The sequence below is a fragment of the Hyposmocoma kahamanoa genome, unplaced genomic scaffold (genome assembly GCF_003589595.1).
Source record: "Hyposmocoma kahamanoa isolate Upper Pololo Valley unplaced genomic scaffold, ASM358959v1 64, whole genome shotgun sequence".
NCBI classification, from domain to species: domain Eukaryota; kingdom Metazoa; phylum Arthropoda; class Insecta; order Lepidoptera; family Cosmopterigidae; genus Hyposmocoma; species Hyposmocoma kahamanoa.
This window is the reverse complement of record NW_020653852.1, coordinates 17,407,782-17,424,770: the sequence shown is the minus strand read 5'-3', so window position 1 is coordinate 17,424,770 and position 16,989 is coordinate 17,407,782. Positions and strand designations below refer to the sequence as shown.

Genomic DNA, 16,989 nt, shown 5'->3' with positions numbered 1-16,989 from the left:
CACTGCGCCCGTCACCCTGAGAGATAAGTTGACTAGTCCCATATGCCTGTAATTTCACCAGCACCCTTACTCTTCAAAACCGGAGCAATAATGCTAACATTACTGCTTGGGGGTAGAAATAGGTAAGGCAATACTTACCTGGACGAACTCTTACACAAGCAGCGCTGCTACTAATAATTATGTTTTAATAATAGTTATGTATTATATCGATTATCCATAATCACCTCGCTTTTCAGAGAGCTGGTGAACCTATAAGCTGTAATTCAATAGACAGAGAAGCCACTGCCTATTCTGAATTTAAATCAAAGAAACATCTGAACTCATGAATCCATTTCGTTAACAGGCTTACAGTTGTCTGCCAGCAACAGTCCTCGCGTCGTGTGTGGAAAGCGTCTGGTCATGCGGCAACTCGTCGCCATCACAAACACAACTCTCCAGAGCTCTATGGCTGTGGTGTGGGAGCTTAGGTGCCAGAGTATGGTTGCCACTATTGCCTAGAGATGCATCACGACACCCAGACACGTCAAGACATACTTTCATGGCTAAGCGAATCATGTTGCCGTTTCATCTTAATATTTATCCATTGAGTAAGTTGTTTCTACTTATGTACTATTGGGTAATTTTAAAGGAAAATATTTTAATTTACGTTTAGATATATCTTTTGAAGTTTTGTTTGGCGTTATAATTATAAAATAAAATTGTGTAGCTAAGAGCAAGTTAGAGTAAAATGAGATTTAAAATGATTGGACAACAAGCAAAAAAAAAGAAGAATCAAAAAATCTTTATAATGGCTCCATTGTTTTTGTTCAGTAGTTTGTCAAACCGCGCTGCTATGTTTGTATAGAGTTACACTACTTGCTTTATTATTATTATTATACTACAATAAAGCGGATTGAGTAAATTTCTGGCGATATCTTCTTCAGTTTGTGATCATTAGCTGGGGAAATAGAAGGGGAAAAGGTATATTTTACCGAATACTTGAATATAACAATAATTTTTCACAGCAATATTGTTTGATGACGCCATTCTTCTGGGGGCTGAAAACGATACGACGCTATACGCTTCTGACTCCAGCTCGATGTTTTCACTGCCCTTCTGTGTTGTTAACAAGACGGTAAGTTAGGCTTCACATAACAAAATATGCGAAGTGTTTGTTTTATTGAATAATACAAAAAATCGAAACTTACGCTTAGCGTTGACGGATTTATAAGAAACCTTTCATCAAGCCGCTCCTGGGGAGATTCGGTTCTTACTCGATCCATGGAAGAGGTATGGTGTCTGTATAGGTCCATCAACTCAATACGACTACAGATTAAAACATGAGTAAGATGTAGTCTAATGTAATGATATATTCAGTGTGTTTTTTAATGGGACAGAATGGGAAAATTCGAAATCAGAGAAGATTTTATTTATTCATGGTAAACCGGCAGCTTGAAACATTTAATAAAAATAGGAAAAGAAACATAAAGCCAATTACAGGTTTCCACCTATCAAACACGAGCAACATGATCATACATAAATATAACAACCCAATATCTGCGCCAACAGTCACAAACTATTCAATAAAATTAAACAAAATGTCCGTGAGCTTACAATTGAATATATCAACATCCAGGTCATGATTGCTCAGCACACTATACAAACCCTTACTAGCTCTACATAGAAAACTATTTTTAACCGACTTCAAAAAAAGGAGGAGGTTCTAAATTTGTCTGCATATATTTTTTGTATGTATGTTACGCGATAACTCCGCCATTTGTGAACCGATAATGATGATTTTTTGTTGGAAAGAGGGTACCTCATAAGTGGTCCCATTTAAATTTGAAGAAAATATTCCACCCCTATAGGTAGTAAACTAGGGGATGAATAACTTTTGAGGTCGGTTTTTAACCGGAGGTTAGGTTATATCTATAATTAGTCCTTGCTAGATAGATAGAAGATACCAGGAAAGTGTCTTAGGAACCATTAAATCCTTTTTTTTATGTGAAATATTTTTACTACCATATTCCTTGCCGTAGCTGAGTTGAGAGAGCGATAGTCCCAGTATGGCGAAGTCGCTGGTTCGACTCCAGCCGGATCGAAGGAATTTTCCTTTCTTTGTTCAATTTTAGTAACAATAATATGTGAAATGGTTGAATAAATCGGAGTTTTCTTTTACAGAGTCAAGTATACCTCCATCAAATTCTAAGGCAGCTTTTGCGACGCAACCTCGGGTACCACGCGTGGGAAATCGCACGATCGTGCTCGCAACTGCCCTACTTCCCACACTCGTTAGAATTGCTACTGCACGAAGTTCTGGAAGAAGAAGCGACAAGTAAAGAACCTATACCGGACGCGCAACTGCCCAGTATTATCGAATTCGTTCACGAGTTCCCGGTTTATCTGCAAGTAAGTTAAGTACGATTCTCAACAGGAAAGAATAAAAGCTAATTTGTCACTTTTAAACGCATGCATTAGGTTTTAAACGCATCCACAAGCATGTTAGGTGATTTGCAAATTGCAAAATAATAAAAAAATTAAAATAATATTAAAGTAAGTGCAAGTACATGTAGTGATCTGTTTAAATTACAAAAATCATCGAAACACAAAAAACAAAATAAAAAAGCTACAAAAACCATCTGGCAGTGTTATTGAGCTCAATTTTTGAAATGATAATAAAAGCCTTGTACTTTTAAACTCAACGTTTTAAATAATTTGATTGAATTTATATTGCTTTACACTAGAATTTAACGCGATTTAAATTAAAGTTAAGTGTGACATATGAAATTGAATACATGACTGTAAATTTTATCACATTACACAAGAAAAAGGTAACTTAATATACCTGAAAAAGATCTTCCGATTAAAAGCAGTGGCGATTTGACAAAAAGATCACAATATTTAACACATATGAAGAATGATTAAAAACGAATATTCATATAAGTCGAGTTAGCGCGTTTTTCACGCGAAGGTACAGTAAACCTTTATTTTTTTTAATTTATTTTATTTATTTATTTCAGGCAACTAGGACTAGGACCCATACATATATACCTTACAGACTAACATACATATAATATAACAATAATATAATAAAACAATAACAGAAGTATTAAATAAATACCTTACGGACTAATCATAAATACAATATAACATGATAATATACATGTAACACTATTTATTTACACGTATGTACTTCGACGTGTGACGCAACGTGGGTGTCCGGTAGCCGTCCTCGGAAACGCCGGTACATGACACCCTTCGGCCAAAAGTCTTCTCTCATTTGTGGTGCGAGTACCAACTCAACACCTGTCGACCTCGACAGGTGTTGAGTTGGTATCTTTGAAATTTGACTTGCAGATCTGCACGACGCTGACTTCGTCCATGGTATCTATGGCGTGTTGTATAAACGCCAACAGTTCGTTGGCTATGAGTTGCTGAGAACCCCTAGTCAATTACGTGCAGCGGCTATTGCCGCGCGGGTCGCGAATTATTATAATTCTTATTGTGCAGTGGAGCACGTCCGAATCTGAGCGTGCACCGCACGGCACTCATTGTGTACAAAATCTGTTCATCTCTTTCCAGACAGTAGTACAATGCGCGAGAAAAACAGAGATTGCGCTATGGGCGTACTTATTCTCTGCCGCCGGAAAACCTAAAGAACTGTTCCAAGAATGCTTACAGAAGAAAATGCTCGACACAGCAGCTTCCTACTTAATTATTTTACAGGTAAGTAATGTAAAATAATTTATATTAAGCTTTTGATTTTTCTATCAAAACATTACGATTTGTCACAAATTGCCAATACAGTGAATATAAACGGTAATAGCAAGAACTACAGTTTGCAACCTCAAATCGCACAACATGGTGTAATAAGGCCACATCCGCAAAATGAGAACTTTTCAATAGAGAGGTTTAAAGATTTCACGAACGAAATGAGTCGGATATTTATTTTATATTTATATAGGAGAGTTATAAAATTGGACATATTTGTTTCGTGTAGTTCGTATTATCATGGGATATCAATTCATACAAATAAACTTTAGTACATATTTAAAAACGTAGATAAAATAAAAAATCTCGAAAATTTGAGGTGTAATACTAAATAAGATGTATAAAATATAAAAAAATAAATGCAAAACTATTTAAACAACATTATAGGAATGTTAAAATCTAAATTCATTTATAATTGTGAAATTTGAAAAAGATAACATATTGGAGGTTTCTCAATATTTTGCAATGAATTGTATATATGACACTTTTTTAAATTTATTCTCGAAAGTAGTAACGTTTTAGAACTGACTTTTACTTTAAATTATTGAATGTACGGATTCGGTTTATTTGCGTTTTTGTTATATGTTATTGTATATATATGTTATATATAACAATCAACGCCTAAACGAGAGCAATAACTTTGACTAAAATGTAATAGCTGCCATCTGTTGGCATTTCCGAATATTACTACAATCGCATGGCGGGTGTACTTAGTACCATCTATTATTGATCAGCGTGAGGATTCAAAATAAGCGTCCGCATAAGTGGAGTTACGAGTGTGACATTTCTTTGTATGAGATTGTGTATCTGCACTAGTGTAGTATTATATATTCTATCTCTGGTATTAATTTACGACTTCCATGTCATAAAAGCACTTTTGACGTATGTTTAAATGTGGCTTTATTATACCAATTAGATATCAATACAGCAAATTTTGTGAGGAGTTGTAGGAGTTGCATAAAAAACGGCAGCCGCTGAGATTGATCTCGTTTATCTTGTAAACTTAAACTGCATGTGATTTGCTTTTCATTTCAGCTTTGGCAGGTACTTTCATTAGTTAGTATTACATTTATATATCTATCCAAAATATTAATCGCCTGTCTCAAACTAGAGAACTCCCTGTACTATGAGTACTAAAGCAACGAAACTAAGGGCACTATGCGGAACAGAGAAACAGACCAATACAAAAAAGCTCGGTAATCGAACCCGGGACCTCTTTATCTATACATTGTCATAAGAGTGCCTTATCAAAGTAATCATTGGTTTAAGACGTACTTAAGTTTAATGCAAGTGGATATTACTATATCATTCGGATATTTTCTTATTTATAACCGACTTGAGAAAAGGAGAGGTTCTCAATTGGACTGTATTTATTTGTGTGTATGTGACGTATTTTGACGATTCATTTTTTGTTGGAAAGAGGGTACCTCAATATTGGCCCCATTTAAATTTGAAAAAAAAAAAATATTCCACCTCTAAGGGTGGCAAACGTAGGGAATGAATCCGGTTTTGCGCGATTTCTGGTAATCGATTTCAATAAAACCTGCCAATTAGATATAATTTTTAACTGCCTCTGTGGCCGAACGGTTACCGATTTAACGATTTGAAGGGTTAACGATTCCCGGGCCGGGAGAAATATTTGTATGGCCTACATTTATTTCTCTCGTGAGTTTGGGTGTAATTTGTGGTTGTGTGACCATGGGACCCGCGACACAGGAATTCCCTAGCGCGGGGCTATGTTGAGTGTGTGCGTTATTATTATAATTCCACGAACTTTTGAGGTCTTTGTATAAAAAAAATTATATAAAGACCTCAAAAGTTCTGTAAATATTTTTTATAAAAGAGTAATTATTTGCACAAAAGTTTACGATAGTTTAGTAAATATCTTAATAGTAATAGTCATAATTTAAATAAGCTAATTTTTAATTTACTTTTCGCAGCTTCTGTAAAAACCATTGAACTATGTTTGCTTTTTTTCTACTTTAGTTGCTTCATTTAAATCATTAATACAATAATGTAATTTGAAATAATTTTAATACGTTGCTGTAACTATCCAGAACCTAGAGAGTTCTACAGTAAGTAGGCAGCTAGCGACGCAACTTCTGGACACAGCACTTCAGGAAGAGAGATGGGATCTTGCCAGAGATTTAGTACGGTTCCTTAGAGCAATAGGTAAGACATTCATTGGTGGTTCACAGTAAGCTTGTATATGTTGTAATTAAGAGTCTATACTACTTCAAATGGCTTTGGTTGATTCCGCAGAACAGTGTAAGTGTTTGCGTCCTTCTCCATCGTCTGACTACCTTATTATCCTATATTATCTTTTCTCTGGTTCCTGGCCACTTATTTTCAAATTTTGAATCGTTCTTTAATTCCCTTGCCTCGTCATTCTAACTTTATTTTGTTCCGTCGTCACTCTTTACCTAATGTATAAAATAATGTATAAATGTGTAAATATATGGTAAAATTTATACGGTGATTACTATACGGTGTGAAAACACGATACCTAAAAATTTTCGGGATTTAAAAAAACACAAACGTACCTCGAAATTTTACAAGAAAACTGCTGTACTCGGTACTAAACATACATGTACCTATGATTTCTTTTTTATATAAAATAAATGAACACGTAAACTATATGTAAAATAAATTTTATATACTATAGTATACATGTTCTGTAGTCCAGTTGACATCAACTGAACTATATAGATCACGTATACTATACGATATACATTTTTCAAATGCTTTAATTTCGTTTGTAAAAAAAAATAATTCTGAAACAGACCGTATTAGTACGAGAATAATTTTAATTCGAGCTGAGGTAGTGTAGGCTCTTAATAAAATTGTGTATTTGGTATATATACATGGGACACCCACGCTCTATAATAAGTGACGGAATTAGAGATGTAAAGTTTTTAAAGAAATGAATAAACAAAAACATACAAAATAAAACTAATATCGCAATACTATTACAATAATGTTGTAACTCAAAATTTGTGAAATTCAAGATTATATCATTGCTGAAGGTCAAATTTGATTCCCAACTAGTCAATAAAACTTTCGTTGGAATATTATAAGATATCTACTTAACTCAAAATGAGAAAAACCGTATGTGAACTAGTTCAGGCCAAAACAGTCCTTATTAAAAAATATGAAATTATTTTCCCTTTTATTTAATTTAAATATATCTGCCAAGTAGGAAATTGTGCTAAATTTAAACCCAAACATAAATTTTAATGACCTTTCAAAGTAATTAAGAAATCCGTTTTTCATCAATTTCAAAAAAATACACTTTTTGAGTACTATTGTATCAACAGTGCGATATGTACAGGGTTGTTTGTAAAATACTGACGACCGCTCAAGACTATATAACTAACATCATAAACAACAACTTCTGTTCCATGACTTTTAATAATTTATCAGATTTTGCTATCGGACACAGGAAGGTTTTATTATTGAGGCAGCTGCATTAAAAAAAATCATCATCTACAATATTGGTCGAATATTCGAGCTATTAATGTTGTATTCGGGAAATAAACACTTTTCTAAAAAAAAAATACGTAACATTTAAAAGAGTTATTGCCTATTTAATTTTGTCTATTATATTGTTTTCATCATAGATCCTAACGACGTGGATTCCCCGCGCAACTCTGTGAACGTGCAAGCGAAATACGGACAGATTGTCCAGTCGCAGACAGTCAGCCCCAACGCTGAAGACCTGTCCGTCATATTGGGAAATATGCAGGTTCGTTTTAATTTTTTTTTTATACAAGTGACAGAACGAACAAGTCGTGCCACCGTGCGGTGGTAAGTGACTCGTCTGTCAGTGCCAATTTTAAATCACAAAGATCTGAAGGGCACTGCCACTGCCCGTCATGCTGAGACAAGATGACAAGTCCCATGCGCCTGTAATTTCATTCTCTTCCATTTACGCGACACGTTTTGGTAAAGAATGTTGTCCACCTTTATCTGTTACCTTATTTTTGTAGTAAACTTTCATAAGTTCTATTTATTAGTATAAAAAATATATGTTAATATAATAAATAATACAAAAGTTTTAATATTTATTTTTAAATAGTTTTTTTGTATATACAATTATGCAAATCAGAGTTGATTTATTTCATCAACTCTTTAATTTCTATCCTAAGGTTGCCTGAAAAAAATTGCTACTTAGCAATAAGGCCACCTGTTGTACATTGGCTTACTCTATGGTACTTACATTACTGTCCTGTGTTGTCATTGTAATTTTAATGTGCAATAAAGAATACTTCATTCATTCATAATCACTCAACCAGCTTATAAAAAGAACTAGTAAATTTATAATAAAAACAAATAATATTTGTTAGAGTTGTATTTTTAAATTTCACACGTTACTTGATATCGAACAATATGTATAATAATAATAATAATAGCATAATATATGGGGCCGACCCTAGCTTGTCTATGAATTTAACAAAATGTACTGTTGCGTGACATACTAGAGAAAAGTTTTTATTTGCCGCCATTTCGCCAGTCGTAACATGCGGTTCCTGCGCACCTCATAGAGTTATTTAGTAATTGAATAACATAATAATTATATCCTTATTATTTTATTTATTATTAGTTCTTAAACTATACTCTCTAAAACTATTCTCTCTTCGTTACAAATTATTTCGACAAGATATTTAAATCGATATTTTTTCGTTCGTTTCACATCACTACATCTCTAGAAACTTCAAATCTCAAACATCACCGTACCCATACTATGTGAAATGGACTATAATGTACATCATATACTGTACGATACATACATAATCGATTGAAGAGTTGCGTGTTGTCGGCGCAGCTGGCGGGCGGGCGCGGGCGCAGCTTCAGCACCACGGTATCTCCCAGCGAACCAGCTCCGCCCCCGCCGCCGGCCCCAGCGCCGCAGCCGCCCGCGCGCGCTACCGCCGCCGTCAAACGCAAGAAGTCTGTGCCCGCGCGCTCCGAGAGGTATAAGAATCAACCTTAGTTACTAGGTGGACATTCGTTTAATCGAGCGTTTAATTGGACCAATTTGCAATATTCGGCCTTCATTATTCTTTAACTGAGCGTCGAATAAGTAAAGTACTTTTCATCTAAGATAGTAAAACTTTTTTCAGCTCGCGCCCCAGGTATGATATAACAAATCAATATAGTAAATCATTTCCCATAAATACAACTGACAAAGATAGTCTTTTTTAAAATTAATTGAAAGCCTCTCGCAATTTCAAACATGCTTTTAAAATAAATCAACCACTTTGCAGAGACTCCTACAGCGGCACAGCCGAAGAGTTCTTCATCGATATGATGATCCAAAGACACGCGCGCCATCTATTGTCAACAGCGCGACTACATTCACTGGGCAAAATGGCGTGCGCATTAGATTTACACCTCGTAGCTTGGTTAGCAGGAGAAAGAGAGCGAGCGGCAAGAATTGACAGTGCAGTGATGTGTGTGAAGAGGTTACACGAAGATTTCCAATGGCCTTATCCTGTTGTGAAAGTGTCCGAGCCGTGTATGCAAAGAAAGGGCAGCACTGTTACTAGTAAGTACCGAAGTAAGTTGTAGAGTTTTCCTAGCGGAGAGGTAGTTCCTTATTCCTTGGTGAAATGAGTAAAACTCGAAGGCCAGGATTGGAATGCGTTTTAATTCAAAGTTAACCTAACTATATACAAAAATTAAACGCCTGAACTAGTGGTAGTTACGTGGAGTCGACGCGTTGAAGCGAGACATCACGATGCGCGACAGAGAGGTACCGAGCTTATATGTATTTGTGGCGCGCAGTAAGCGACACGCCGTGTGTAGCGATCGCCTCGATTGATGCTGCCACTCTCACATCCAAACTCTCACACCCTATTACTGCCTGAGTGTAACATGAGATTGAACTCAATAGCACTTATTATAGAGACTATTTTTTTATAGAGAATAAACTAATCTACTCTATTGGCCTACCGCAAAAAGTTCGTGATTCGAAAAAGATCCTGTAATGTTTTTTAAAGGCTCCTACACACCATCAGCGGAATCGGACAGCTTGTGTGGGGACAGTGGGTACATGAGTCTGCCTCTACGTGCTGCACTACCAATGACTGCTGGTGCTCCAATGTCGCCAAGACCTGTTAGGTGAGATGCTCTTATTTGAGTTAACACAAGCTATGCTATACTATGTCCTATAGAAAGACAAGCTCGTGTGTGAATGAGCCCGAATCAAATACTGTCGTAAGTCAAAATTGTGAAAATGAGCAAACACTATTTGAAAGTAAAAAAAAATTGAAAGATATCAATAATAGTTATTTGTTTATGCATGGCTGCAAAGTTGTTGTTGAACGTGAGTGCTTGTTTTGAAACCTGAGCAAGCGAAGAGTTCTCAGAAAAATAGAATCCTGAGCGCAGCGAGGGTTTCAAGCCACGAGACGCAAAACAACTTTGCTGCCGAGCGAAACACATAACTTTTCAACTCACCGTTACGAGAAAAGTGGTAGATGAAAGAAAAACAGTTGAACTATAACAAATCAGTTTTAAGGAACAAAATTAATTATCGTTATCAATTTAATGTCAACAACCATAACAATAAAATATATCAACAGATTTATATTCTTAGAGGATGAAAAAATAGTCTAAGTTTATATTACATAAATAATGTACGACAAACGTGTCATTATGTTTTTTTCTTTATCGAAGGAAACAGTTCACATCACAATCCAACGTCAAGTTCGAATTTCAAAAACCTTTTCCAAGCGTAGAAAAAACGCTTTTGCCCGCAGATTTCTAATGAGAAAGAAAGCCTTTCCGAGCCAGTGAGGTGAAAATATATATTCTCGTTTATAAATGGTTAAATAAGCATTATGTGTAAATAAAAATAATCACATTACTCGCTTTAAGATCCGTACAGTATTTTTTTATATTTTAAATCGTGTTTTCTCAATTCCACAAATTTTGACTTACAACAATATTTGGTTTCGAATGGAATTAAAGCCGGCTTTGTGACAAGGAGGGAAAGCACTGTAAATATTGTAAATGGGATGTTTTGCTTCGTGCGGATATTATTTAGTTTTTATGTGTTTATAGCAACATATTTTTTGTTATGGTTATGTTATACTATTATGTTTATGAAATGAACAAGTCGGGCGCCTGGCCATAATCGAACAGCCTACCTATAAGACTTGCAGTGATTTAAATAGCAAAGATATGAGGGGTACTACCACTGTACCTGTTACTCTGCGACACAAAGTTAATAAATCCCATGTGCCTGAAGTTTCACCAGCACAGTTACTACACAGGTGCCATTTTAAGAGATGTATGCCGTAGCCTATCGCACTACTCCGTCGCGGGCTGAGAACTTGTCACGTCTTCGAAGTATATGTAGCAGTAGAGCTCCTTGTGAATGTTTCTGTCGCCGAGCAGCAATGTGAGCGTTATTGCGTTCCGGTTTGGAAGGATAAGTGTACTAGTGCAATTACAGGCACATGGGACTAGTCAACTTATGTCTCAGGGTGACAGGCGCAGTGACAGTGTCCCTCAAATCTTTGCGATATAAAACTCTACATGGCACTGCGACTAGTATGGACACGCGTGTCGCTTACCAGCAGGCGCACGACTTATTCGTCCCGTCACTTGTAATCATAAAAAAAGTTGTAATTAATGAAGTAAACTGTACGTGATGACAATTATGGAGCAGGCCCAACAATGAGTAACTCAGGCCCATCTACCGCTGCTCAAGTGGAATATTGTTTGTTGAACAGCTCACTGGGCGAAAGCAGCGTGGCCGAGGGCGGTGCCGTGGCGTGGGACGGCGGGGGCGCGGGGGAGGAACGCCGCTACGCCGCGCTTATGGAACGGCTCCACCACCACCAGGCCGAGAGGGGCTCGCACACTGCGCATGTGCAGCTGCGGTACGTTCGCTGCTAACTATGAGCTTTCAGTACCGTGTCAAACTGTTCTGTACAGTTCGGGGAGTGTCTGGCACGGATTGCTTGAAGGCACTGGTTCGAATCCAGAATCGAAGGAATAATAATAATAATAATAATAATCATTTATTTCAATTCAAGTTTAGATTTACAGTATTAGTGACTGGAATCTCCTTTTAAGCATAGCAATGCCTGTGTTAGGAGACTCCGCTCTTCTATATCCATATCTGTTTACTACATCTAATTTACAAATTTCTAAATTGTATAGTACAGGTAATTAGAGCATTTATATTAGTTTTATTATTTTGAAACAGTGGTTGGGTTACATATTTATACAGAGTAGGTTGATGTCTTTAAAGTAAATATATATTACATAAATACGAAACATATACAGACATATAAATATATACACATTGAGTCAAATTTAATATACAGTATTTCTTCCGTGTTATATATACAAATAAATGCGGCGAATATTCAATTAGTATAAATTTTACTGTGATTAGAATTGTATTATTTGTAATTGTAAGGTGTAGATTAAAGAAAGAGTTTGTGGTTGTTGTACCTATTAGACTTTACGTTATTGCAAAAATATCTCAACATTCTCATAACTAAGGGTTTTCAACCATTTCACTAGCAAGCATTTGCACTCATAAATTGTTTTTTTATAAATCTGTAGTTCTGTGTTTACTTTATTATATAGATAGGCCGAGCATCTAGTGTATTGCTTACTAGCAAATACGGTTTTACAGTTGGGAACCAAAGCTACCTTATCTTTCCTCCTTTTATTGTCCACATTTGCGTCAAATGGTACAATCTTATGTTTTTTCATAATGATTAACAGCACGTACAATTTTCTAACCGAGAGGAGACTGCTCAAGTGATAAAGGTCTTCAGTAGAATGTCTAATCGTTTTAAAGTACATAACTTTAATTAGTGACCGTTGTGCTCGTTCCAACTCTAGGAATTTAGTCTTTGACGCCGCACCCCAAATGGGGATACAGTACACCAGAATTGATTGCACCAAGGCGACATAAATCACGTTTAAAAAATTACTCGTGGAAAAATTATTTCTAGACTCTTTCCTAGGAGCAATGTATCTCAGAGTTCTAAACACCCAAGTTAACTTCCTGACTCTGTCAGTAACCAGTTCAAGGTGGGAATGCCATGATAATCTCTGATCTACCACAATACCCAAATATTTCGTACTTTTCACTTTGTCTAGCTTTGGACAGTCACAGATTGTATTGTTAATATCCCCGCATAAATGAATTTTAATGTTGAAGTCTTTACCAGGTTGAGTACGTTCATTCATAGTATAACATATATAGTTTGTTTTATTGGTATTTAATGTCAGAAGATTGTTTATTAGCCATTTGTTTATTTGGACCATACCTTGCTCAACGCTTAATTTGACTGCATCCCAGGAATATCCGGAGAAGACTACAGCTGTGTCGTCTGCATATGAAAAAATCTTTGCATTGTCTAACTCCAAAAAGGAATACTTTCTTAGTGTTCGATCTGTGTATTAATAATTATAAAAATGTACTAACTTAAAAATTAAAACACTATTATCAAAAACAGCATTTGGAGAAATAGCTAAAAAAATGTTTATTCGCCTTTTTGTAGTTTTTGAGGTTAATTACGTATTACATTAGACTTTAACGAATTCTATCCAACTGTTATAATATTACTTTACAAAATAATCGATTTCTATTGAAACACGAATAAATTGCATTCTCTTGATAAAGAGCCGCAAGAAGATTATAAGTAATTCTACTGTAAATTATCCTTTACAACAGAATTACGTATAATTTTCTATTTCTCTTCCTGCGTACACTGTGCTCGACGGGTTACACATAAAATATTAGTAACGTAAGGCACAACTAAACAATTTTTTTTGTGATTTTTAATGTAAGGGACATGCTATAATTTAAACCACTGGGCATTCCTAAATTTTAATAATACCAATCGAAAGAGCGGGAACTACCGAATCCAATGATATATGTAACTCATTTTCGACAAAATGTCCCTTACGTTAATTGATATTTCTGGTGTCGATATTTCATATTAAATAGGAATTAATTTATATCCACGACCATTTATACAATATAAACTACTTCCAAGCTATTGGCCAGCCCTATCTACATATTAGACGGAATGTTGACCGTTTCCAGAATTACGATCTGTAACATGGAGATTAGCAGTACTCTTGAGTTGTTGCTCCATGCTATAACTAAGGACATTTATGTCCAATAATAAATAGATAAAAGCAATTTTAAACACACACATACACAAAAGAAACTCGTGCATACAATCACGCCTGCTTCTCACTAGGCTAGGTAGAAACTGTGGACCTCTCTGCGCTCCTTATATTTACACTTTTCACATTAAAGATCTTGTGAAGTTTCTGATTCCATGTACTGGAGATGAAATAAGACATTGTATCCTCTTTTAACTGACTTTAAAAAAGGAGGAGATTCTCAATTCGACGGTTTTTATGTGCATATTACGCGATTACTCCGATATTTATGAACCGATTTTGGTGAATTTTTTTTGTTGGAAAGGATCACCTCATTAGTGATCCCATTCAAATATGAAGAAAACCCATTATTACACCATTAAAGGTGGCCAATCAAACCAATCAAGTGAGATGGGCAGGTGCGCTCTCGGACATTTACAAATTGGAGTGTGGGGTGAGACAGGGAGGACTTAGCTCGCCTACGTTATTCAATTTGTACATGGACGAGCTGATCGTGGGACTCAGCAGAACGGGTATTGGATGTTCAATCGGTGCCACTACAGTCAATGACTGTAACATAAGTTACGCGGATGATATAATGCTGCTGTGCTCTTCGATCAGTGCGTTCGTTAGGCTGTTAAAAATTTGTGAGGATTACGCGGTGACACATGGCTTAAGTTACAATACTAATAAAAGTGAGATGTTAGTATTTAAGGCTGGTAACAAAACCCTCATATCAACCCCAACAGTGCATCTGTGTGGAGCTCCTCTCATACGAGTGACACGATTTAAGTACCTTGATCACTGGGTCACCGAGAACCTCTGTGATGATGTAGACATAGGGAGAGAGCGCAGGGCATTGACCGTACGTTGTAGTATGTTATCCCGCAGCTTTGCACGCTACACTAAAAAGGCGGCCAATGCTCTGCGTGTTCAATATAACAATGTATTTAGGATGTTGTTGGAACTGCCATGCTTCTGATCAGGCATGTTCGCGGAGGCGCATATTGGCAGCTTTTGTGCGATAATACGCAAGAGAACTGCCTTCCTGATGCGTCGCGTGCGTGACAGTTCCAACAGCCTCGTACGGTTGATTTGGGCGTACCCTGTTTGCGACACGTGGAAGCACTGGAACCGAGTTTATATGGGTTCCAGAGGTCCGATTTATAATATAATGTAAATGTTTCAATTTAATTTAATTTATAATTTGATATGATTGATAATTTGATTTAATTTATTTCATTGATTTTCGTGGATGTGATTCAATTGTATATTATAATAATTTTCATTTAGGTACATTTGTAACTAACATCTATGGACATGGTCTGAAATAAACAATTTGAATTGAATTGAATTCAAATTAGAGTATTAATTCGGTTTATTCCGCCAACCAATTTCAATAAAATTTGGCAAATAGATGTAATTCCACCAAAATTTGAGATCGGTTTTTTTTTAAGTTAATATATGACGTGTTATCAAAAGACGGTCGGTGTACGTCTCTTCGACAGCTACTTCCTACAACTGATGAACGAGGCGAGCTGCGTGGAGTGGGCGCTGGTGCTGGCCGTGGTGCTGCGCGACGCGCTGGCGGTGCTGCGCACGACCAACGCGGCGCGCGCGCAAGACGTCAGCCTGCCGGCCGTCAAGCGCCTCAGGGCCGCGCTGCAGGACATCTGCGCTTGGACCGACGCCGAATGGTGAGATGTACTAACGTCATCGACCAATATCACCGGCAACGTCTCTGGTTACATTTGCGGGGGAACCAATTAGGAATTTTTTTTTAGCTTCATGATCTGCGTACACTTTGGGCTTTTCCTTATTCTGCTATTCATAATTTTTTCTTGTATATTTTTTTTTTAAATAAATGGTGGATAGGACGTTCCTGTCCAAAATTGTTAGTAACACCATCGGTCTCACTGACGTGTAAAGTATTTACTCGCTGTAGACTTGGCCGTAAATAATCTGAGCAGGACTGCATTATTGCGATCTCTCTCCCACTTGCTTAGTTTTAAGCGTACGCGACGCGTGCGCAAGCCCATTATCGATAAAAAACAAAGGAGTCATTAAGGGCGCGCAGCTGTTGTGGTGCTCTATGAGTAATTTATTATAGCTATTGTTTAATCGCAACATTTTAATTTTGTATAAAATGTGGTGACTGCTTTACTTAGTTACCACAAAAATGACAGATTTTTGGCTCGGGTTCACACTAAACTGGGCAGTATTTTAACAAACATGTATTTCCTTCAACAGCCTCGGCTACAGACCATTTATGTTGGCCATAAGCAACCAGATACCCTTCTTGACATCGATCATCAACACGCGCGAACGACGAATGTCCATGGTCAACCCCAGAGTAAGAACATCGAGCACAAGTTCATTGAACCTTGACTCCAAACCGACGACTCCTACGGAGAAGTTCCCCCCACCGCAAAAGGTTCAAGAAGTCACCAAACAAGTAAGAAAGGACTCACCAAAAACAGTTCAGGAAACTGTAAGTACTGCTGTTGTTAGTCCAACTAGGGCACCACCTCCGGTTAGAGACGACGTGTCTTCTGGTTGTATCTTAATGTAATTTCAATAAGGTCCTTTTTAGCACAGTTCGTAGGACTTAGGCTATCGTATGACATATGACAGGTCATGGATAATTTGTTTAATGTATTATAAAGTTAATTTTAACCCATGGTGCCTAAAAAGGTAAATGATCATTTTTCTTTAGTTTTATGGTGACATGAGTATCTTAATAGCTACATTCAATGAGGGCTCTTTTTAATTGGTTATTGCTTTGGTTAGCTGAATCGACCAAACAACTTTTAAGATTAAATTCGGTACACTTGGTATCTCCATCTTTTCTCTAATGCTTGCTGCAAGGAAACTTCTTTAACTGGTTTGAACTTACTTCGGTGGATACGAAATAAAACTATTTTCGGATCTAAATCGCGTATATTTCGCACATGGATCCAAATACTGTCGTAACTCAAAATTTGAAGATAAAAAAAATACTGAATGAATCTTATTGGGAATAATATGATTATTTTTATTAATACATGATATTTAAATTTTAATTCAATTGATATTCATTTATTTTTATGT

At 36.5% G+C, this 16,989-nt stretch overlaps 1 protein-coding gene across 2 annotated transcripts in view; it reads left to right on the top strand.

Annotated features, from left to right (window-relative positions):
* Positions 1–16,760, top strand: part of LOC113231147 (guanine nucleotide exchange factor subunit Rich) — a 60,578-nt gene extending 43,818 nt beyond the window's left edge. The window contains exons 15-26 of one of the 2 annotated variants that reach the window (XM_026465339.1): positions 344–587; positions 1,005–1,114; positions 2,161–2,388; positions 3,562–3,705; positions 5,808–5,922; positions 7,371–7,495; positions 8,576–8,724; positions 9,018–9,298; positions 9,753–9,873; positions 11,493–11,642; positions 15,408–15,596; positions 16,150–16,760. In XM_026465339.1, the coding sequence (XP_026321124.1) occupies positions 344–587; positions 1,005–1,114; positions 2,161–2,388; positions 3,562–3,705; positions 5,808–5,922; positions 7,371–7,495; positions 8,576–8,724; positions 9,018–9,298; positions 9,753–9,873; positions 11,493–11,642; positions 15,408–15,596; positions 16,150–16,471 (2,178 nt within the window). In that variant the 3' untranslated portion in view covers positions 16,472–16,760. Of the gene's footprint in view, positions 1–343; positions 588–1,004; positions 1,115–2,160; positions 2,389–3,561; positions 3,706–5,807; positions 5,923–7,370; positions 7,496–8,554; positions 8,725–9,017; positions 9,299–9,752; positions 9,874–11,492; positions 11,643–15,407; positions 15,597–16,149 lie in introns of both variants that reach the window. The other variant, XM_026465338.1, reaches the window with a different exon arrangement.
* Positions 16,761–16,989: the final 229 nt, after the last annotated feature.